The sequence below is a fragment of the Passer montanus genome, unplaced genomic scaffold (genome assembly GCF_014805655.1).
Source record: "Passer montanus isolate IOZ18808 unplaced genomic scaffold, ASM1480565v1 scaffold26, whole genome shotgun sequence".
NCBI classification, from domain to species: domain Eukaryota; kingdom Metazoa; phylum Chordata; class Aves; order Passeriformes; family Passeridae; genus Passer; species Passer montanus.
In genome coordinates, this window is record NW_024367261.1 from 950,882 (window position 1) to 974,869 (window position 23,988).

Genomic DNA, 23,988 nt, shown 5'->3' on the forward strand with positions numbered 1-23,988 from the left:
AAGTCTGTCACACATGCACACATCCTTTCAGCATGTGTGTTTGTTTAGGCATTTGTTTAAATTTTTAAAAGCTCTGAGCCTTTGCCAGGGCTTCTGGGCTCTCAGCTTATTTCAAAATCAGTAGGCTGATGGCTAAACATAGACGTAGTTTTTTGTGTTGAAAAGATCCCTGTTTGCATGAGTCAGTGCTCCTGCCCTATAAATGAAGGAAGGTATGAATATTTACTTCCCTGACAGAAATGTTGCATCATTAATATCTGTACAGCTTTTCTTTATTAAATATTCTTGTCCTTTTATATTTAGTGCTGCATAAAAGAGACTTGTTAATGTGAGAGCAGTGGCTTTTCCCAGGAACAGCAGCTCAGGATTTCCCTTGTTGGAGGTGTGATGCTAATGCAACGGTGCCTCGCATCCCATTGCTCTGTTTCTTCCAGAAGCCTCAAAAGAGGCAATTATGGTCTTTTGAAATGTTGGTAATGATGTTAATGCTCTGTAGGCTTGACTTGGTCTGTCAGACCAAGGAAAATACTCTGAACAGGGAATTCATGTTTGTGTCTTACGAAACACAGCGGAGTCAAGTGAGGAAATGCTCAGCTCTAAGCATAGTGAAGGGTAGTGATGTATAGCATTATACACCATTTCTCAAGCCTGTCTGAAACTTTGTACTCTGAACAGGGAATTCATGTTTATGTGTCTTATGAAACACAGCGGAGTCAAGTGAGGAAGTGCTCAGCTCTAAGCATAGTGAAGGGTAGTGATGTATAGCATTATACACCATTTCTCAAGCCTGTCTGAAACTTTGGACACAAATTGTCAAGGCTGTGGCTTTGTTTTATTGCCATTTTTGGTTCCTGCACTCAGTGATGTGCTCAGTCTTGCTGCAGTTTTTGATTTAAGTAGGATCTGTCCTGTAGCCTTTAGATCATTCATTTGGCACTTGTAAGATTTTCTGGTTTGCTATTTCACCTTTTTCTTTATTCCCTCTTAACAAATAGGTGAACGTGTTATCAGTTATTTTCCATGTTGTGAACTTAAACTCTTCAATTTTTATCTTGTGTATTGCAGCTGGTGCTCAGGATAAAATTGGCTGGGCATTTGGCTTGGGTTTGGAGAGGCTGGCCATGATCCTGTATGATATCCCTGACATCCGACTGTTCTGGAGTGAAGATGAACGCTTCTTGAAACAATTTATTGGGCCTCACATTTGGCAAAAAGTAAAGTTCCAGGTAAAATAAAATATATATGATAATAATTTACTGTGATGTATGTGCATCCCTAGTAAATATCACATAATTACAATTCTGTGTCATTAAAAGATTAGGTTTGAATGCAACAGCTTTACAGCTATTGTGATTCTCTGATGTACTGCAGTAAAATCCAGCTTTTGATAATAACATATCTTTCAACCAGACAATGTTGTAAGCTCCTGCTGATACCCAGTCAACATCCCTGTTCTGAGTAGTGCTTAAGCACATATTCAACTAAATATATCCAGAATAGGGATTGATTTAGGCCTGTGGTTTGGTTATGTCCCTGAGTTGTGTCTGTGATTCTGTTTCATTTTAAATATGTGTCTGACACAAAGCATTCAAAGATCATAACACATTCTCAAATTTTCCCATTGTTTTCACTCTACAATCATTGATGTCAATGTGAGTTGTAATGTTAACCTTTGGCAAATTCTTTGTGGATGTGCCTTGCCCTCTTCACTGTCAGCTCTTTTCTCCTGGTGTTGGAGAGGAGAGTGCAGGCTCAGCTTGTATTTGTTTTGTAACTCATCTGCTGTGGTGATTTTTTGTAGTTAGCAGCCCTGTCTTGCTCTTTGTACTTACGAAGCAATCAGGCATGACTGGATTGAGTGGAAATGCTGCTTCCATAATGCTCTTCAGCAGGAGCATGGGGAGGTTCAAGTCAGGTGGCGTCAGCTGGTCTTTGGGGAAGTTGAGCTGACATAGATGTGTGATGAACTCTGAAATGCTAAAGCAGTAAAATACATTTTGCAGCTGCCTTTTACCATTCAGTTTGGTTTCTTTGTGTACAACTCAATTATGTTTTTTTAAGAAATGTAGTTATTAAAGGGGAAATCAACAGTGATAGGTGACATTTGAGTAGTCTCCACACCAGGAGCAGCATCCATCCATTTGTTTTTAATTCATGGCAATTCTTGCATATCTTGTTTGGTAGCATCAAAATACTGTTTGAGATAAGTTTGGGGAATAATTTTGGCTTTTTTGGTTTGGGTAGAGGTTTAGGGAATTTTTTTTGGTTGATTGGGGTTTTGTTATTTGTTTGTTTGGTGATAAATGGCATTAGTGCATTCAGCTTGTAGTTAGTTATCTTACAGAAAGACAGGTTTTTGCCACTGTTCTGAAGGTTTCCTTGATCTCCTACAGAACGCTTATTGCTCTTCTCAATAAAAATGCTTAAGTCTCCTTTTCAGTCCCTGTCCTTCTGATTGGCTTTGCTCCTGAGCTTGTGGCTTTCTTTAGAGATTGCAATCTGATGGAGCTAAGATGAGATTTCTTGCTTGCTTTAAAACTGTGGATCCAAGCTTCCAACTGATATTAGCAGTAGATTGGCCTTTTGGGGAAAGGCCCGGATTGTTGGAATGTTACGGGCTGACGTTGAGGCTGAGTCAAAGAGAGGGCTGGGTGTCTGACTTCTCTAAGCTGCATGTAGTTTTCATGTTCAGCTTTAGGTAAATCAGGTGTAGTGAAGCAATCTGAAGATGGCAAAGGCACCAGGTTACTGTGGATAAGCTCACAGGAAAGTACATAGTTTCTAGGAAGCCGAATGTGATTATTTTTTTTTAATTTGTGCTGTTTGGTAGCCTTAGTTTTTGTTCTTTTTCTCTTCTAAAGAAAGTGTATGGCCAATGTTTTAGAAACAGATTTTTTTTTTCTCTGATATCAAACACTGCTTGGGAAATTTTAAATTATTATTTCTCTTTTTTTTTTTTTTTTTCCATTTTTCCCCCTTTCCCTTTTAACACCTACATACACCTACTTGACTTGGATATTTCATCTTCAGTTTTGGTAATTCTCCCCAACTCTTAGTTTACATTTTTCAGTTCTGTATCTGAATATAACAGAATGGAGGCCAGCTTGGTTTTTGTTTGAAAGCAAGTCTATATCCAGCTTTCATCTGGTATACCTTACACTGAGCTTTTTCAAGTTCTGTGCTGTACATACTTCTAGTACATATTGGCATTGCTTTTTAAAGGGTTGATGACCCTTCAGATGAAAATACTATGAAATACTCTTCGGTACTACCATAAGATCTCTTTTTTTTCCCCCTGTTCTATGTTATTTTTCAGGTATGCTGTAAAGCCAAGTTAGCAGACCTCTTGTTCCTGTCTGCTTGCTAAAGAGTCATAATTAATGAATCACATGGTTTATTCATATGATATTTGAAAGAAAACTTTTAGCCTGTCTTCTAGTGTTGATATTGTAAGAAATCTCAATGGATATTCTAAAAGTGTCAGATTTTCTGCATGCAAGGCCATGCAGTACTTTTCAGCCTGACTGAACTGAACAAAGACAGACCAAGTGTTTGAGAGCCTTTCATGACAGAAATTGAATCCTGTGGCTCAGAAGGTCCAGGTAAAGGTCCATCCTTTATGTGATTAGCTGAGAGTGACCTCTCAACCTTTGGGCACTCCCCCAAATCCTTTCTTATAGTCTGAATATGATCCACCAACATAAAGATTTTTCTTTCTCTTCTTTAAAACGTTCTTCAAATACATGAAGTCCACATGGCATAGCAGTAACCTTTAGCTGGGCTAAATATACTCTTGCTGTAAACCTGCATTTAATTGGAGCATTTTCTTGGGACTTAGAGTATATGTTTTATGCCTTTTAACAGCCTGAATGTGTCAGACTTTTCCCTTTGTCATCAGTTGCTCAGAATATGTGTGCAGGCTTCAGTAGGTTAAAAAGCTGCTGGGAAAAGCTGACAGTGCTTGTACCACTGTGGCCACTCACCACAGCAGTGTTAGAGTGCTTCTCCCCACAGATCAGATTATTGCCTGGATTTGGATTAGCAAATCACTTGAGCTATAATTTGACGCAAGTCACAGCAGTGTGGAGATCAGGGTCTGGTAACTTTCTTTCAATTGGGTAGGGCTTCTGCTCAGGCTGTGAAACAAAACACTGAGGATGGGCAGGGCAGGAAGGACCAAGAGCCTGCAAGGCACAATGTAATGAAACAAATGGCTCAGTTCCAACCTAGTCCACTGTGTTATGTCTCTGTTTGTCAGGGCCCTGAGCACAGTTCCATGGAATTGCTTTCTGGTTTATGCTGAGCCAGCACTCTTACGAGGAGAAAAAAAAAAAAAAAAGGTCCATGGGCTGATTCCAAGTCTCAAGGAAAGGTACAAAAAAGATCTGACCTTTAGAGAAGGAAGGCACAGTTCAGTGGTAGTGTGGTGAGCCCAGAGGTGTTAAGAAGAAAGGTCTCTGGCAGCAGGATGGATCCTGGAACCTCCATCATTTTGCTGCCAAAGCAAGCAAGTAGCACATCATGTTGAATGACTCCTGGTGTGTTCTCCCTTCACAAAGTCACTTTCACGTGATCCTGCCGGTGTCTCTGGCTGCTGTTGTTTTAAATAGTTATTTATTTTATATATTATTTAAATAGTTGCTGAGGAGCTGTGTGGCCTGCACTGAGGTCAAGCAGAAGCATGATTAAGGCTGTCCTGGCAGTTGTACTGAAGGAAACTGGATCAGATTTGTATAGACTCCCTCTGTGAGATTATAGGAGTTACTGTCTTCTTCATTTCTGCATATTTGTAATATTCTGCAATATCTGCAATAAGCCTAGCATCACCTATTTTTTATCACCCCCTTCCATCATCTCCAGGGGCTGCTGCTTCCTAGTGTCTACTGGGTCACACAGTCCCTCAAAATTACCTGGTAGCTACAAAACTCAAAATAATAGACTTTCTAAGCAGGATCATTTTAATGGCTACAGAAGAGCAGAAGCCCCTGGAGCAGCACTGCTGGGAGACCTGAGGCTTTGGAAGTGGTGTGAGGAGACTTGACAAACAACTTGAATTGACACTTTCATCTCCTGCACAGCTGTAGCCAGAATGGTGTATGTGGTCCTAATCCAGGATACTCTTTCTGCTTTGAAAAGGGAACAGTCAAGGATAGCAGAAATGATCAAAATAATCAAATAATGTAGTTGCATGGACATAAGTGGTTCATAGTGTAATGGAAAGGAAATCAAAGCAGGCTCCTCTTCCTTCTGTGCAAGATACCAAAGGCTGGGCCTGTTTGCTCCCATTTGCCTTTGCTCAGTGTGCTGTAGGAATTAAGCTCGTGCTCTAATGAGAAAGGATTTATGCAGTAGCCCAGTTTGCACTGTTTGCTGTGTATGTGAGCCCTCTTGTTCACACCATTAGACAGTCCAACTTTTCTACCTTACTGTGCACTTTTCAGTTTTCAGGGACAGTAATCATCCCTGTGCATCTTTCCTGATTGTTGCTGGGGGACACAGAGCTTGTCCTGAAGCTTTAGAAGATGCTGAAAATAAAATGCACTGTCAAGTGTAAGGGGAAGCTTCAGCAAATTAAACCATCCTAGTCTATATCCTTTATTCCATGCTTGAGAAGGAGAGCACTTAGAGTATATACCATCCATTTCAACCAGTTTGATCTTATGGCATTCACTGCACAGGGTGGGTCTGTCTGATCCATCATTAGTATGCTACTCCATATAATTTATATTTATCTTCTTAGTTGGTGATTAGCGTTATTTTCAAATAAAAATTAAATAGATTCCCCGGTTGCTGCATTTTTAGGTATTTTTCATCAAGATTAGGTGACTCCATGCTAAAATGGCTATTCATTTATTATGTTTATTTTCTAATAGTGCATCTATTAAAGCCAAATATGCAACCATTAGTAAGTAAATTTAACTTGGATGTTTGAACAAATGAGGTATAGCTTCAACTGTGACTTATTGTATAAATAGTTTTTATGTAATTGAAGATATATAATGTGTGTGTCTGCATGTGGAGATACAATAGAGAATAGATGATGATATAGCATAAACATTTTACTGGCATGACTTTGGGAAGGTTGAATATCTAAGAGTGACTTACATAGATCATCTCAGGCAAATGTCAATAAAACCTTGCAATGCTGTATATCATCTCAGGTTTGTCTGTATCCTCTGCAGAACACTGTGAAACTCCTTTTTTAGTGTTGGATGTGCATGGAAAGTGAGCAAAAATACTTTCTTCATTGCAGAGATGCTGCACTAAGCTGCACGATTGGGTTAGAAATCCCTTGATCATCAAGTCTTCTCATCAGGATGTTCTATCCTGTACCATTTGTAGGTAGTGCTGGTATTGAAGCTCTGGGAACCCGGGCCCTCTGGCCCCAGCCAGGCAAAGTACTGAAGCACATGCTGAGCTTTAAACTTGCAAGCAGTCCCATTTAAATCAATGCAATAGTTCCTGTGCTCAGTCAAACATAACCCAAACGCCTAAATAGCTTCAGGTCAGAGATCTCCACATTTCCTGGGATACAACTGAGAGTGATCAGCATCTTGCAGGGCTGAAGCAGTGGAAACTTCCAAAATGACTGTTATAAGCAAGAAGAGTTTAATCTGACAAACCATACCACACTAAGCCAGTTTTGCTGATCAACACTTGTGTAAAAAAAGTCAGTGAACACTTGTGTAAAAAAACTCAACAAGAAAAATTCTGGAGAGTAAACAGAACTTGAATTTCCACTCTCAGTTGAAGAAAACTGGCTGAAAACATAGTAAAGAAAGTAGGGGCCCAGAATGAGCAAATGGGATGGACAGTCACATGGGACTGAATACAAAGCACTCATACACTTATATAAGACCAAGTGAAAGGAACATAGTAGAGAGAAGTGCTGTATTTTGAGCATTGGGGGCAATGTGAAAAATTCTGGTTTAAAGTTAAGTTTAAGCAGATTGGGAAGAATGGGATGAAAAGGGAAGAAAGACACAGGAAAGGAGAGTAGGCTTATGGCAAAAACTGTTGAGGCTGATGCAGAAGTCTCTTCCTAGATAATCAGAAAGTTTTCCAGGGTTTTGTACTGTACACATCTACTCATGATCTCCTTTTGAAAGATCAACAAGTATAAGGGACCACAAAAATTTTGACCACTAGCCATCAAAGCAAGTCTTTAAAGTACTATCATCAGTTTTGAGACGAGTGTGGAGGACTTCCAGTTCTGCTTCTGGATTTGTGAAACACTTAGTGTGTCAGAACCCATGCCCATGACAAAGTACTGAGATGATATTCTCAGAATCACAGAACATTCTGTGCTGGAAGGGACCCACAAGGATCATCACAGTCCAGCTCCTGGCCCTCCACAGGGCCACCCAAGAATTACACCATGTGCCTGAGAGCATGAGAAGTTCTTGATAAGAATAAGCACTGATGAGGGATGTGGTTCCCAACAATCTAGCTGCTGCCTTCTGAGCTAATACCAGTGATGCAGATTTTCTCACATACCCTGTTTCCATCCCTTCACCCACCCACTGCAGTCTAGTCTCACTGATAGCCTCCCATTGAACCTGAACAAATCAGCAATAGTTTAATTCCTTTCTGCTTGTACTTTTCTAAGTAAATAAAATGAATAAATAAAAAATGTCAATAGCCCTTTCTGCCTAGATTAGTTGGTGGTATTTATCTTATGTACTGTGTCGTCTGCTGAAGTACCAAAGGGCAAAGTAAATCCATTTAATCCATTTAGCAGCCACCTTAGTAACAGTTGGATGTAGAGACAAGCCTATGGCATTCATTAGCAAAAACACCACTCTCTTCTACCTACGTTCCTTGAAAATACTTTAAGTATTTCTATGCTGTTTTCACAGTATTAGAATAGTTGAAAACTCTCATGTTCACCTCTTTTAACTTGTCTCATCCCAATAGCACATTTCGTGCTATTTAGCTGGTGGTGACTTGAAGCAAAATAGCTGATTTGAGCTGTTCTTTTTTTAATGTTAAGGAGTTTCTGCTTTGTACACAACTGTCACAATTGGAATTTGTTTTGAGTGGATAGAGTATGTTATTTTATATATATATATATATATATATACGTTTAGAGAGCAAAAATATTTCATCCTTACTTTCAGTTGTCTATGCTAACACATCCTTTAATCACCAGTAAATTTTTTATGTCATGGCAGGTAATTCCAAAACCACACTGGATGTAATTATATGTTTCCTATTGATTTTCAGTTATGTGAGAGGTCCAGAGCTTTGCTGACAAACCTAGCAAGTGCCACAGGAGAATTTGGAAGCTAGCTATGTGGGATACCATGTATCCACCTGGCAGATGTCCTCTCTTTTGACTGCAGGTCCAGAGACAGCAGTTGAGCCTTTTCTTCATTTGAAGGGTTTTGGTGGGTTTGGGCTGTTCGTTACCACTCCTCCCAAGAGCCTTATTTCTCACAGTGTTAGGATGAGAAGCACAGTTGTTTTGTTTTGTTTTGTTTCCCAAGTGCTCGTGTTCCCCTGTGCTGTTCTGCTTCGCTGCTCCACATGTACCAGAGAAGCTACTTTTGTGGCTACACTGTGAGATGAGTATGGGAGCTTTTTTCCTCTGCAGTTCCTTAAAGCTGTATCAGTTCCCTGATCCAGTTCTCAGTGTTGGTTCATGCTATCAGCACGACTGATGAGAAAGCACTTTTGTTTTTGGAGGCAGTATACAAGGTGGGGGGTGAATAGACCCAGCAGGTGTGTCCTCAGAACTAGTGAAAGACATTCCCAGCAACTGAGACCAGAGCACCAGGGACTTCCTTCCAATCTGTTTGTAAACAAAAATAAGCTACTGTAGCCTTGACTGCATTTTGTCTGCACCACTTCTATGTGGTGTAGATAAAAAATGATTTTGCAGTTATGAATGCTGCTGCACTGTCATTAGAACCATTTTACTGCTGATGTCTTTTTTTCCTAGGCAGAAGCCAATGCACCCTAGTCAAAGTACACCTGATACTATCTAAATTATTACTTAGCAAAAACTGCAATAAGCTTCAAAAAGCATATGTTACAGTGGTTTGCTCTGATCTCTAAACCTCATATATTTGCAATTTGACTGGCCGAGGCTCTTTGAAACAAATAGCTCACAAATGAGTAATTCCACTGCTGAATATATCAACCGATCTTTATTGCATCCCAAATGATGAAGTATAATGGTTATACAAAGTGCTCAAATAAGCCATGGAGCAATTTCCAGCAGTGATATATATGCTGAAACCCACATTAAATTAATATGAGGTGAAAGTGTAAACCTGGAAATCTAAAGCAACAATAGATTTCACGTAGATTGCGTGAAGCTATGAGAACCAGCTGCTAGTGGTTTTGACAGGAGTCCACATATGTTCAGAGCTTTCAGTTTATTGTCTACAAAAGTATGTAGCTAGTCAGGAGGGTTACCCTTACACATTTCCAATGGTTTTCCAATATTGGTTTAATTTACATTGTGAGTACTAGAATTCTGGTTAGGGGGATGGCATAGAAAATATCTTGACTTTAGTCTTTGGCCCTGACCTGAGAAGTGACTCAATAATTTTGTTTTCCATGCTGTTTCAATTGTAGTTGTCTTGTGCCTCCTGCCTCAGCATCTCTTCTCCAAACTACCTTAGTGTGGAAAGTTCTTCAGGAGAGGAATTAGCATTTTGTGCTCTGTCTGCATAATGGGACCCTGGTTTCTGGCTGGCAATCCTAGGTAATTACCACAATCTGAATATGTGCATGCCTGTAGCAGGGTTAAATACATCTTTGTGAGTATACATTATGCATTTGACATAAGAATATGTCATTTGACATAAGAATAAGAATAAACTTCTGTTTAAAATGTGTCCTAGCACACACTCTGTATGTGTTTTAAGAGATACAGGTATGTCCTGGTGTGCACACACAACCACAGAAATATAAAGCAAAAAAAAAATAATTTCAAAACTAGTAGGAAATAAGCTCTTCTTAATTTTTCCAGAGTTAGCCAGAAAGATGGGCGTTGTCATACATGAATTTATTTGTGTTCTTTAACACTAGTGTGCCAATGTTTTACATGTAAAAGATACGCTTTGCAAAGAGTTTTTGATAAAGTGATCTTTAAAATCATGCCTAAGCCTCTACAGTCATCATCTGTAGCATGATTAGACATTGCAGCTGAGCTGTGGAGTATCCCTAGGAAATGAGGGCTGGGAAGAACAATCTCTGTATGTGTGTATGCATGAACAGAAGCACCTTTTGAAGTACATGGTGTTAATAAAAAAACCCTGATTTTCAGCTACCACTTCTCTGATCAGAATATGAATTAGGCTACAGAGAATAGCCAAACAACAGAAGGCACAGTTGGGAAGAACTGCATTATTCTTATCATACCAATTCTCCATTGCCTTCATCTTGCTAGTGTGAGAGGCACATGAACTACTGCAGTGACAGCCTAAGCCAAAATGTGACAAGTAAGTAATGCTTTGGGGTGCATTTGCTACAGAGGATTTGGCTATGCAGTTTTAGTAAAATTAATAATGGGAAGAAATCCCCTCTTTTGAGAATTGATTGCATCCCCCTGCCTGTGCAGAAGTGCATATGCAATCCAATAATCCAATTTGCATAATTATTCCCACGTGTAACCTGTTCTCCTAAATCAGCAGTAGTGAACCCATTTTCTGATTCTTGTAAAATAAGGAAAGGCATTAAAGAAATATCTGTTCTGCACCAAGATTCTGCTTCTAGAGATTTGAATGTTCTTTGCATTTGTCATTGCATACTGAAATGCTTAGTGTACTTTTTGTACCTTTTTGTGCTTGGTCTGTTCTCAGCTTAGGGCTTCTCTGTAGTATTCTCTAAGTGTTGTTACTCTATAACCAGAGTATAGCTTTAGGAACACTCAGGTCTGAGAGAAAAAAATTAAAGGCTTTTTTCCCTCTTCTGGGTAATGGACAAGTAAGTAGAGCCTTTTACTTCAGTTTCTCTCTAGCTTACTGTACTTTAAAGTTTTAGCTTGCTACACTACCTTGGTGTTTTATTATGAGTTTTGAACTTTAGAGGTTGTAATTTGTATGAATTTAGAACTTAAGTGGGAGATGGGGGTAGAGGGGCTGGGGGAAGTGAAGTTGGCTACTCTGGAATTCAAAATACTCGATTTTGCCAAGAGTAATAGAATCATATAATCCTTTGAGTTGGAAAAGACCTCTTAGGTTGCCAAATCCATTGTTATGTTATCATCACCATATTCACTACTAAGCCATGTCCCCAGGTGCCACATGCACTCACCTTTTGAACACTTCCAGTGATTTCACCACTTCCCTGGGCAGCCTCTTCCCCTGCCACTTGGGCAGTTTCCCCAAGACAAGAAGGAAAACCAACTCTATCAGTGGTACTGGAAGTTATAAAAATATTTCAAAACCAACAGTAACCTACCTGGGTAAATTTCTGTACGTGGTGAGATGGTACAGATTACCTCAGGGAAGTGTAGAAAAATAATTCTTTTGTAGCATGGCAATGTCCAGGGCATTATGGGAAGTTGTAGCCAAGAGATATGAAGTGTCATTGCTGATGTATTGGAAATCTCTGTGTTTTTTTAGGAAGGAGAGAGAAAAATAAGTATAGGTTGATAGGTGGGAAAAAAGGACTTTTTCAGGTGTTGCATGTGCCTGTAAGATTCACAATACCAGCTTATTTTAGTGTAAGTCACATTCAAGTGTTCTGGAGATTCTGCAATTTAAACAGTAACTCTCTGGAATGGTGCATTTAATGAGCAGAAAAGGAAATACAATCAACAGTGTTTTATATGAGGTTCTTCATCTAAGCCAAAATAAAATATTGGGTGCACTTTGTTTCCATTGTTATGCTATGTATTTGGGAGAAATACATCTTCATATTGCTGCAGACTCTTTCCAAATACTTGCATTGTTTATTTAGATATAACTCTTTTATATGATGGGTACAGTATTTTACTCCATGGAGCTATTTATCTCAGCATTATTATTAAGCCTAATGAGAACAAATATGCAAGCCAAACCATCAGAAAGAAGGAAACCTGACTTCTGAGTATGGCAAACACCAAGTGCCTGCAGCAACCAAAGCCTTCTGCAAGAATTGCAGGTGCTCAGCATTGCTGAAGAGAAAATTGTTAGTATCTTCTGAGAAGCTGGGTTTCTGCTGACTTGTACCAGCTTATTACCTGTTCCTTGCAGGCATGGCAGGTATTTTTAGAGAAGTGCAGGACACATCTGGTTTTGTATTCGTTGACAGTTTGTTTTCGGAGCTTTGTGTCTTCTTTTTACCCTTGTCTGTGATTTTGCCTGTGGTGTGGAATATTTGGGTAGGAAGGACAGGGAGAATATGGACAGCAAGTGCAAAAGGCAGTCATAAGTGTTAATAACTAGGTTTGGTATGAGAATCCACTTTACCATTTTGGTCATTCCAAATCACTGGGTTCCTTCACCAGGATAGCATCTTGCTTGTTTTCTGTCAAAGACAGCACAACAGAGTAAGGATTGTCCCATCAGTTCCACATGGTCTCACATGAGTTCTGTGGCAGCAACTGCTCAAATGGAAAAGCGATAACAGAAAAAGCATTTCTCGGTTTTTTGCAGTGATACATCTGTGAGGGAAGATGAGCTCCGTGAAACCAACAGGCTTGGTAGGCCATCAGCTAGGAGCCTGGGAAAGAAGCGTGAGGAAAATGCATTTTTCTCCACAGTGGACATAGAACTGCTGAAGGAAAATGTCAGGCTAATTGCTTCTTCACCCTGATACTTTCAAAAGGGGTTTGTAAAGAGCTGTGATGTGGGAGTGAGTAGTAGAGAGCCATCCCTTTTGGTGATTCTCCCTGTGAGTCCTACTTTGTTCTATGGAAATGAGACATCATTTTTGCCTCATTAAACACAGAGCATGGAGTCCATCACTGGTATTTAGGAATAATTTATACTTATCCTTTGGTGGCTTTTATAATCAGATCACAAGAAGCAAGGCATATCCAAATGCCCAAGGGAACAGGTATCTGGGAATATCTCTGCTGTGTACACTGTAACATCCTTGCTTTTAATAGGATTAGGTCAATACTTTTGTCTTCTTTATGTCTTCCCTGACTTTTTTTCAATTCCTTACTAATCATTTAGAATCATAACCCTTTCAGTGGCAATACAAGTGCTCTTTTGTGTCTGGAAATCTTCTAAATCTTCTGAAAAGCCATGCCTTATTTCTTGGCTTTCTGACCACAGGTCAGTTTAAAATGCATATTTGCACTCAGAGATGTATATTGTGACTTTAAATTTGACATATTTTTCAGTACAAATTTAAACATGCTTGACTTTAAAACGAAGTTACTGCATTTTAATAAAATGTCGTAAGATCACAGTGTCCCTTTCCAGTGGGGCTACAGAGGCTTAGTGATCAGCATTACTTTTGGGTGAACGTAATGTAAGGCAAGTGTAAAGGCAAGCATTCTACTTACTCATTCTGCCACAGCACCAGTCCTCTTGTGCGGTTTTTTTGCTGCTTGGAAAAGGTGGAGCTTATCAATGAAGTTTAATCTCTTCACTGGCTGTTACAGATCTTAATTTTTTCAGTGTCATGTTAGATACTGACTTCCCTTTGTCAGTAAGGCTCCTCTCTATGAGGTGTAACTTCTAACATGCAAGAAAGGTTGCACTTGCTCCTGTGCATGTGCACATGTGTGCATTTATTTTGTGTCTTAAGGGGGCTTACCTGAGGGAAGGTGCTTGACAGGCATTGAAAAACATGACTAAGTGGGATGATATGGAGAACTACCTGGGGACGGCTTAGGCAGAATATAAGCAATTAAACTCTTTTTAATTTTGCACCTTCAGGGAACCTGGAATGGGGCTCAAGAAAGAAATTGTTATCTCCAACATGACCCCGTAGGGCATTGTTTAGGTGGGAAAGGGACAGAGTTCTCACGGTGACATGCAGGGCGCAGCAGGGAGGGACCTGGTCCACAGATTTGTGTCATCTCACATTGAAGGCTGAAACTTAGCTAGGAAGACAGGTCTGTACTCCGGGACACCTCCCTGTTCAACCTGGATGTAGAATGTCAGAACCACAGGATGAGTCAGGTTGGAAGGCACCCCAGCAGGTTGTCTGTCCAACCTCCCTGCTCAAACAGTGTTATCCCAGAGCACATGGGACAGGATTGCATCTGGATCATTCTTGAATATCTCCATGTACAAAGAAAACCTCTTCCACTCAGAATGGTCCATGTACAAGCAGAGTGCCTGAAATCCATGGAGCACTTCATGTTCCCATGAACATATGGTGTTCCCTGTACCTGTATGTGAGCTTTTCAAAGTTAAGAACTCTGTTGGGGTGAGCAGATTGGTGTCTAAAAAGGGCTGATCATATTTCTGTGTTCAGCTTTTCACTGAAAAGCTCAGAGCATCAGTGGGCTCTAACATGCTTCTGCCACTCCTTGCAGGAGGACAGAGCAGTGCATTGGTCCCAGACTAGTCCCAAACTGGTTCATTAGCTTTAGTTTTAAGAGCTTAATGCCAGAACATATTTTATATCTGCTTATCAGACTTTATGGTAGTTGTCTGTTGAAATTTACATTTCCTCCTTTTAAGATGTGTGTGTGTCTTTACACATAAAAATGTGTATAGGTGTGTGTGTGTGATATAGAATATATAGAACTTACTATATGTATCTAAGGAAAAAATAAATTTGGTAAGGAGGGTAGAAAACTTTTAATAATGGAGAACATTATGACTAAATTTTAAGCTATGGCAGCCAAGAAATTCAAAGTTATGTTCCCTGCAGCAACTGTAATTTGTCTACACTAGTCATAAATACAGAAGTGTAAATTTAGAAGCATACACACTAATACAGGAAATTTCATTACGTGCATGGGAGTTAAGTTACTGCTGTAAATTTGCAAATTTTAATTTCATGCCTGTTACGTGTTTAAATTTCATATGATAACACTGAATTAATATAGTTTCACCATGGAATATACTAAGAAAGGCTCAGTTATTACAGGACTGTAGTTTTCATTCTGATGAGAATATGATGTTGCATTAAAACTGTATAGTTTATGTAGGTATTTCTCCAAAACATGAGCAAGGCAGGACTGTTAAAGCTTAGCAGCCACGATGCTGCTAAGTCTCATATTTTTCTGACTTAGACTGGTGATGGCAGTAAAGCATGGCTGGCTTTTTAATGGCTTGGCTGCCTTGGAATTGCTAACCCAGTTTCTGGTACGTGTCGTCGTTAACCTTGCATTTGTGTCACCACTGTCAAAATGCGAGTACAGCTTTTTCCTCTGTGTATTTGTCACTCCTTTGTTTTGTCCCATCTGCAGCTGGCAGCAGGGAAGGAATGGAGTGAGCAGCCTCAGCACAAAACTTCTCCTGTCCCCTTGCCATGTTGCACCCCTGGTTACTGCATCTGGGGAAAAGTGGCTTTTTTTCCTAATGGCAAATATTTGTGGAAAGTCTGGTGTCCATCCTGGTTTTTGGGACTCTGGGTAAAGACACTAAACACACTTGTGTGTGTTATTCACTGGCACTGGCTGTGCATTATTGCTGGCTGTCTTCACTGCAGCTTGGGAGGTTCTGCTCTCAGAAAGGAGGTGTGAGGTAGCTGGATCCGGCCTAGTGAATGATCCTTGGCCACGTGTGGATGAAAGATACCACTCTTATGGTGACCACTTGATTCCTGCTGCCAGAGCATCCACAGTAGTGCCCTGGTGTGGCAACATACACAGAGTCCATGTGACAAACGAGTTCTGATGGATCCTGTTGCTGCTTAAGACAGCTGTCCCCCAATAACTCAAGCTGCTGCAATTCTTCATCCAGCACATATTAATATAAACCAATCAGAGGGACAATTTTCAGCTGGCTACAGCAGGCTGTGAACTGCAGTGGTGAAGGAACAGGCACATGTTTGTTTTATCAGCTGCTGGAGGGGCAGTAATCACAGGGAGAGCAGAAGGCAGAGATGAGGAATGCCCTGAGCTATCACCAACCCATATGAAAGGCTAACAGCCCTGTGTTTTTAGTGATGCACTAAAATGGTGCTCCTCAGGCACATGTAGGCACAGGAAAGGCAGGCTGGCAGAGCAGGTTATAGCACTGGTGTCCAACTACCCATTTCTGTACTAAAGTTAGCATTCCTGAGAGGGAAAAGCTTGCAGTTTTAGGAAATGGTTGGGTTATTTATTAGCCAGAGAAAGAACTTTGATTAATGACTAGTAAACATATATCATTGAGGGTGGATCACCATAAACTTCTATTTTATTATTTAAAGAAATTATAGTAATTCAGCCCTCCTAAATGCAATCACTTTGGGTGATTGAAAAATGTGATGTCATTATTTCCAATATTTCCTACAAGATGGGTTCAGTGGAGTCCTATAGATAGCGTAATTTCTGGGAAAGCATTTGTTTTCTGAGGCTGTTGAAAGATGTCAATGATAGTGTGCTGAAGTGTTTGAAACAGAAAGTAAACAGAACATTTAAAGTAGCACTGTGGTGTCACAGTAGGTGACAGGAATGTCTGTGCATCAGCAGTGCTTACTGACACGGCCAGTGCCCTGCAGCAGCCTCCACAGGTAGGATCAGTTCTGCCATTTCCTAAACCTCTTTTCAGTTCCTCAAAAACCTAAGGAGGTGATCAGGGCATGGAAGCAGGAGCAGCAGGGCTTCCAGGCTCAGCTAGTATGCTAGGGTTCAGCCAACACGAAGCCTGCAGAACCAGATGTGTCCTAGTAGCTTCTCCAAGCATTGTGCTGGAGGACTCCTGGGCCATGATGAGAATGTAGCTGGAAGTGGTGGCTGGAGGTGACAGCAGACTAGAAGATTTAGTGGGAAGAGCACATTTCTCTCAAGGAGAGCCTTTGAAATGTCTGTAAATTCATAACAAAATGGTCTCCAGGCTTGGCATTTGCCTTGAACTTGAAAAGGACCAAAGTCAATGGACTTTGGACCAGTCTGCGTTTAAAGAGCAGGAGAGTTTAGAAAGGATCAAAGAATGGTTAAGCAGTCTGTTGGACCACAGTATGTATTTGCTGAAGTGCCTGAATACAAATTTAGGAACTTCATTTTGGCTTGCCAATTGGAGACTCTTTAGAAGCCTATTCACTTTTTAGGTGTAGCTAATAAACTACTATGTGACTCATGGAGCTCTACAACAAACAGATCGATGCATTTGAGAACTAGGAATTTTATCCTTATACTAACTTTAGTGTTGATATAAGACTTACTGCAATGATATTGACTGCAGCCAGGTGGTGAAGGGACAATATAATATGGGATTATTGCCTTGCCTTTTACCATAAAAGGTTTTTCTGTATTACAAAGCTCTGAGAAAAGGTTAGTAGCTAATAATAAAAGTTATGCTTATATTATGTTTTAAGCATTTGTTCTTCCAGTCTTTGTAATACACACAAGCATACACACATGAAACTATAACAATTCTGTATCCACACTAGTTACACTGGAGAGAAAAAGCTGCAGACACAAGAAATTAATTCCCTGCTTCCCATGGGCAGGTCATCTCCAGAGGAGCAGGGCCCCATCACATGTGATGGCTGCCTGGGAAAACAAGCACCATCACTGCACATATCCCCCCTTCCCTCTTCTTCTTCCCACCTTATATACTGAGCAGGATGTCATATGGTCTAGAATATGCCTTTGGTCACTTGGGGTCACCTGTCCCAGCTGTGTCTCCTCCCAAATTTCCCAGCTTTCTTGCCAGTGTGGCAGTACAGAAAGCAGAAAAGGTTTTGGCTCTCTGCAGATACCGCCCAGCAATAACAAAAGTATCTCTATGTTACCAACCCTGTATTCAACACAAACTCAAAACACAGCTCCATGCTAGCCCCTGTGAGAACAATTACTTTTGCCAAAGCTACCTGTGTGAATGAAAGTAGGTGCCTTCATCATGCTAAGGCTCATGAGCCACGTCTTCTGGTTGAATGATTAAATGTCTTGAACTGTGAGTTCAGTGGGTTTTGTATTAGTCCCACCAAGCTTCGAAGGGTGTTCAGTATATTCCTGAACTACAGCAGTGGCAAATAAAGTAGCAAATAGGAATGAGGTGAGAATATAGGGGTCTACTGCAGGATTATAACTTTATTTGCACTAACACATGTATCAGGTTGTTGTCCAAGGAGCATGTCCAGCCTTTGCAGCTGTGACTTTTGTATAGCAGAGACATTTGCATTTCATTCATTAATGCTTTATGAAAAGCTTTTTTGCAATGGATTTGTTGTGCAAGTTTCCTTTTTTAAATTTGATGTACAGGATATGAATTCATTTGACAAGTTTATTCCTTTAACAAGTTCAATAATCATTTGCGATTCACAATTTCATTTGCTGGTAACGTTATTAATTTAAAACTTGCACTGTATTCCTTATCAGATATTTATTGACTAGTTTACACTCTACAGAACAGTATTTGAGTAAATCAGAATGCTGTAAACTTGCCTTATTAACAGGTTTATTGCTTTAGCAGGTACTCACTTAAATTTCCATTGCTCCATCATAAAACATTCCCAGCCATGGAATACATTTTTGAGTGAGATATTATATTGTATAGACCAAGGTGTACACATGGAATCTCTTGTACATATAAAGAAAATAATAAAATAGATGTTTTCTCCTGCAGACTCCAACAATCTTGTGCAAAAGTACTTTTTTCAGCTGCAGGGAATTAATGCAAGGCAGAAGTAAGATACTGTATGACCTAGAGGTCATGAAAGGAGAATGTTACCGTTTTCTGTTCTTCAAAGGGCGAAACGTCTCACCCAAGGTGAGATCTGAAACCCACAGATTCCTGGGAAGTTTCATCAAATCTGAAAAGTTAATTATCTGCTTTCATTTCTTTTTATCTTCCCATTTTTACAAATAACAAGTTACGCTGTCTGCCCATTCTATGTGTGCAGCAAAGGTTCCCCTTTGTTTTTAAAAGCCTGTTGTGGTACTTGTGGAATGAGTAACTATGTTAACAGCCATACCTTTTGTGTTATTTAGATGTTTGGATGTCTACAAAAACCACCAGAAAGTGAACCGATCCCTCTTTTTAATCCTAAGTGTGTTTCTTATTAAAACATTTTAATAAGAAGGTGCTTATTTATAAGACTTTGTTAAAAATTTGACAGTAAAAATAATATGTTGTGTAATATAAGAATCCTATAAAATTCATATAAATTTTATAGCTGGATGTGACAAGAAGTTTTGAATCTGAAAAAAGTTGGAAAATGCTTTTAAAAAATGCAATTCTACGCAGTGAAAAACCACTTGACATTATCTCTTCCTTCTAAGCAGCTCTGTTGCAAAAGTGTTCAGAGTCATAAACTCTGATTTTTGCAAACAAACCCAGATTTTTCTTATGAATGAATGAATAAACCAAAATTGTTATGAGGGGATCTTTAGAAGACATTTCCTAATATAAAATCTTCCATCTCCAGTTGTTTATGAGGTCAGTTTGCCCTTCAGAGACCATTTCAAAAAGCCTCTAAACTGTGTACTTTGTGTGTTATGTAAATTCAGAACAGTTGTAGATATGATTATCAAGTTTAACCATGTATAAAGGTATGTTTTTAAATTTCTTTCAGCCTCTCAGCCGATATCCGCCTTTGATCAATGACATCTCCTTCTGGCTGCCTTCTGAGACCTACTCTCAGAATGATTTCTATGATTTGGTTCGAACCATTGGTGGAGACTTGATAGAAAAGGTTGTCCTACTGGATGAATTTTCCCATCCAAAGTAAGTGAAAATTTTAACACCTTTTTCCTGTGGTCATAATATAAATATTTTGTGAATATTTTAGTTCTGTATACCAAGAAGCTCTTAATTCTTACAATATTTGCATGTTTCATTTTTTAGCTCCAAAACTTTCCTGCAGCAAAAAAAAGAAATACTTTTTCCTTAAAAGAAATACTACCAATTTTTCAGTTTTCCACTAGTACTGAGCTTCTGGTATTCAGACTACCCCAATGCTCTGTGCTCAGGTTTTGGCAGCAACAGTGAACAGCTGCCTTCCTTAATACACCTGGCAGTGTGTGACACTCCTGTCCGTAGCGTGTCTGACATTCTAGTCCTGCTCTTTGCTAAGTGAATGAAGTTTGTTTCCTTGTTCTCTTCCTTTCTTCTTCTAGTCCTGACACACTAGTAGACCTTTACTATAATGTCAGTGCTAATAATGGTTTGTTGTAGAATGCTATTATTGGTGTTCAACTGGGAGGAAAAAAAAAAAAGACCGACCTGTTCATTTCTTTCTGACACTTATTTATATGCTGTTGAACAATCTCTCAGGTTTCAGAACACCATATGGGTATTGCAGTACTGACATGACTAGGGAGTGCACAGGGCATTTGTCTAACTGGTAATAACAGTTGCCTCAAAAGCAGACAAGTATCAGCTATTACATATGTACTGTTTTTCAATTTGGTGTTTCCAAATCAAGAAGTAGAAAAGCTGCTGGCTATCTAGCTTTCTAAAACTGAGGTTTAAAATAATTTGTCTTGAGACTTCTTAAAGTGCTGTAGGAAGGCAGATAATATGCCTTTTTTGAAGATAACAGGAAAATACTTCATGTTGTTCTCCAACACCTATAGTTTTTTTTAAATTTTCTGTTTTCTACATACAGGTATTTAACTCTGTTGTTCTTTTGAATTTGATATGTGATGCAGGCTGGATGAACAGATTATTCTATGGCCTAGTTTTCATGGCATTTCAGTGGATTTTTATTTTTTGAGGTTTTTTTTTCCTTTTTACCCTTTTTGTGTAGTGTTATATGAGACTGTTTGTGCTGTGTAAAGAAAAAGAAATGGAAATGATATTTGTGTGGGCATCTTAAGGCTTTGAGTCATTAATTTTTGAGTCTTTCTCACATGCAAATCATGCAAAAGGATCTTAACTTACTCAAGATGGTGTGTGCAGAAGATGAATACAGGTTAGGATAAGACAATGAGTACTTTTCATTGTAAAGAACAGACTATATCTTTCAGGGAAATTGAGAATCAAGTTTATTGCAGATATGGATAGCTTCTTACTGTCACTTGGAGTGCACCCTAGTATCAGCACAAGTATGTAGACATTGAAGGCTCTGCACACAGATCCTGCTGTCTTTTATCATGATGGTTCTAATACAATACAATCAACATTTTTTTGGTAAAAACTGAGTTGTTGAACCCCATTCTGGAGCTGGTCCTTCCATTCATTCATGCCAAAAGTTTATTGTATGTGTAACACCTCAGTGCTCATTGCCACTTTTTGTCTACATTCTCCTCAGTGATAGCAAACCAGCAATTATCTTCATTGTTACATCATCTCCTAGGGGAAAACCCTACGTGTAGTGCAAGCAGATCTTCCAAGTCTGGAAGTTTGGAGAAATCTTGATCTCTGCTTCCTCAACCAGTGGCAGTATTGTTCTGTGATTACTCTCGGCATCTTACTGGAGAAATCCACATACGCTGTGACAGCCTGCATCAGCACTGCATCAGCCATGGCTCAACTCACAGCTTATGCTTCTCTTCTTTGCTGAGAATATTGTCTTCCATACTAGTAGAGTGGTGAGGTAGGGGCAGGCTTCACTAGTCTGGTTTTCTACTGTGTGTGTTTTCTCCTTTGATATGCTTTGACTCATCCAGAACATATTCCAGGGATGACAGTTGTTCCTCCTCAAGGAATACACCTCTGGTTCGCTCTGTGACTTCTGCAAATAGATGGGAAGGTTGATTGCTCACAGGCAATTGTCACACAGATTTAGGACCTTTACTAGTTTTTTTCTCTAAACCATTTAAACCTCACTCAGCAGACATCCAAATATGTTTTGACGCCGTAAGGAGGAAAAATTTTTCACCTTTACATCTGAAGAATTTGAGAGGTGACACTAATGGATTGTTGGTAAGTGATGTTGTATCCTCTTGTTTTTCTCACCTGCAACAAGAGTAAAAGAAATCTTTTCAAATGTCCCATTAAAAATCAGTAATTCCAAGGAGATTATCTACAGCATTAACAAGGAATCATAAATGAAGACTAAAACATAATGATTACTTTACCCTTTCTTCTTAGAACAGGATGTGTGCAGATATCTAACTTTTGAGAACTGATGATGTAAGCCACATACGCAATTTTCTTTGATTTTTAAACGCCTTGGAAGACTGACGTTTTGAAAAGAGTGTTCTACTTAGTCTTAATTCCTAGATAATCATCTTGTTATGGGACTGATACAGTGGCTTCTTTAACTCAGTGTTGCGGAAAAGCATCTGGGCACAGAAATTAACATAAGAGATCCTCAGCGTTGCTATGGATCTGTATGTTACAGATCAAGGTAGTTGTAATCATTATCTTGAATTTTTAGTGAATCTGCTGTGGAGGATGGGAGAAAAGTGTCTAGGACGGGAAAAACTGCAGTGCTGCTGTTTTGAATGTTAGTTACTTACAAGCAGCTTATTAAGTTCATGCTTGTATTTAATCACTAATAGAATTTAAAATTGAGATTTTAAAAATCCTTTAAAAACACCAGTTTCATGAGGAATTAGGACATTCGATAGTCATATTTTCCTTCTTAAACTGCCTTTCTTAGTTATTGGACTATAAAGATCTGAAAATAGAAAATGTTATACAAATAAAACTGATTTATAACACAAAAAGAGGTCTTCAAATTAAAATCCTTTATAGAGGCTGCCTGTGTAATGCTGTGTAGTTGCCTTTTCTGTGGTTCAGAAACCTTTCACGATTTCACTGGGTTTGGACTGACACCCCTTCTGCAGTACATTGCAGTTGTGGTGTGTATTAGCAGTGAAAATGTGTTTCTCTACAGGGAAAAGGAAAGTGGGGGCAGGAAAAAGCATGGGACAAATAATTGTTTAAGCAAGGAAGAGATGCCTGAAATCAAGTAAATCTTGATTACATGCTTTGTAAGGTAATAATATTGAGACAACTTTTAGGGAAGTGCAGGCAATTTAAAGATAAGCAGAAAAGAGTCTCATTGCTGAAAAGCACAACTTTAGGAGAATGCCAAGTTTCTGTGCCGGGGTAATTAAGAATTGTTCCAGCCTAAATGTGTCTTAGGTAAACTTAACTGAACAAAATCAAAACACAGCACTGAGGTAAACTGAGTAATGTGTGATGTGTCACACAGTCAGGGTTTAACTTCATCCAAGATGAATAATGCAAAACATGGCTGTAACACACCTGTTGCTCAGGTATATTAAGAATCAGCCAGCATATGTGAGGGAAAAGTTGTGACTTTTCTAAGTGCCAAGGAAACTGAGTGAAACTGTGGTGGTTTTGGCAAGAACAGGAGCAGGCCATCTGTAAGAAAAGCAGAGAAGTGTCTCTTTGCAGTGAGCAAAACGTTTTCCACAGTCCATCCTGTGTATTGCAGCTATTTTTGCTTGATGCTTTAGCTTCAAACAGTTAGACTTTCATACATTTGGATGATGGAATATATTTCTCCATGCATGATGTGTGTGAAGTGAGTTCACTGTGACTTGCCTGGAGTTGTCAGATGCCCCATGAGCTGTGTAACCAGCCACCGGAAGGCACTGCCACTGTTTTTGCTACCTGACTGAGTTATTTCTTTTAAATCCTTGGAGATCTTTAAGGACCTTTAAGCATTGCTGTGCAAATACACAATGAGTGAGGATTTGTAGCTGACATTTTCCCCCTTGGAACATTTTAGTGAACAAACATTTGCAAAAAAAAAAAAAAGAGTAATGTTTTGGACTGTATTGATACTAAAAGAAGAAAAGAAAGGAAGGGGTGTTTCCCTTACTTTTTGCAGTGGCTGTTTTATCCTCCATATCTTTAAGTTTAGGCCTGCTACTGCTCAACTTGTCTAAGCTTCCTAATCAATATAAATTACCTTCAGAAATTAAATCAGAAAGTTATCTCTTTTTCAGTAATCAAGACTTCTCCAGTTTTGGATAGGAAACAGATTTCACAGGAAAAAAGAAAGGATGGCTCAATGGCAGTCAAAAGGTAGAAAGGTCTCTGCCTGCTATGAATAAGCATATCAATG

The 23,988-nt window shown here is 39.3% G+C and overlaps 1 protein-coding gene across 4 annotated transcripts in view; it reads left to right on the forward strand.

Moving 5' to 3' along the window:
• The window catches only part of FARS2 (phenylalanyl-tRNA synthetase 2, mitochondrial), a 232,453-nt gene that overhangs the window by 136,067 nt on the left and 72,398 nt on the right, over positions 1–23,988 (forward strand). For 3 of the 4 annotated variants that reach the window (XM_039712040.1, XM_039712041.1, XM_039712043.1), the window contains 2 exons: positions 1,066–1,226; positions 19,573–19,724. In XM_039712040.1, the coding sequence (XP_039567974.1) occupies positions 1,066–1,226; positions 19,573–19,724 (313 nt within the window). Of the gene's footprint in view, positions 1–1,065; positions 1,227–9,585; positions 9,716–10,279; positions 10,455–19,572; positions 19,725–23,988 lie in introns of those variants that run through there. The other variant, XR_005627770.1, reaches the window with a different exon arrangement.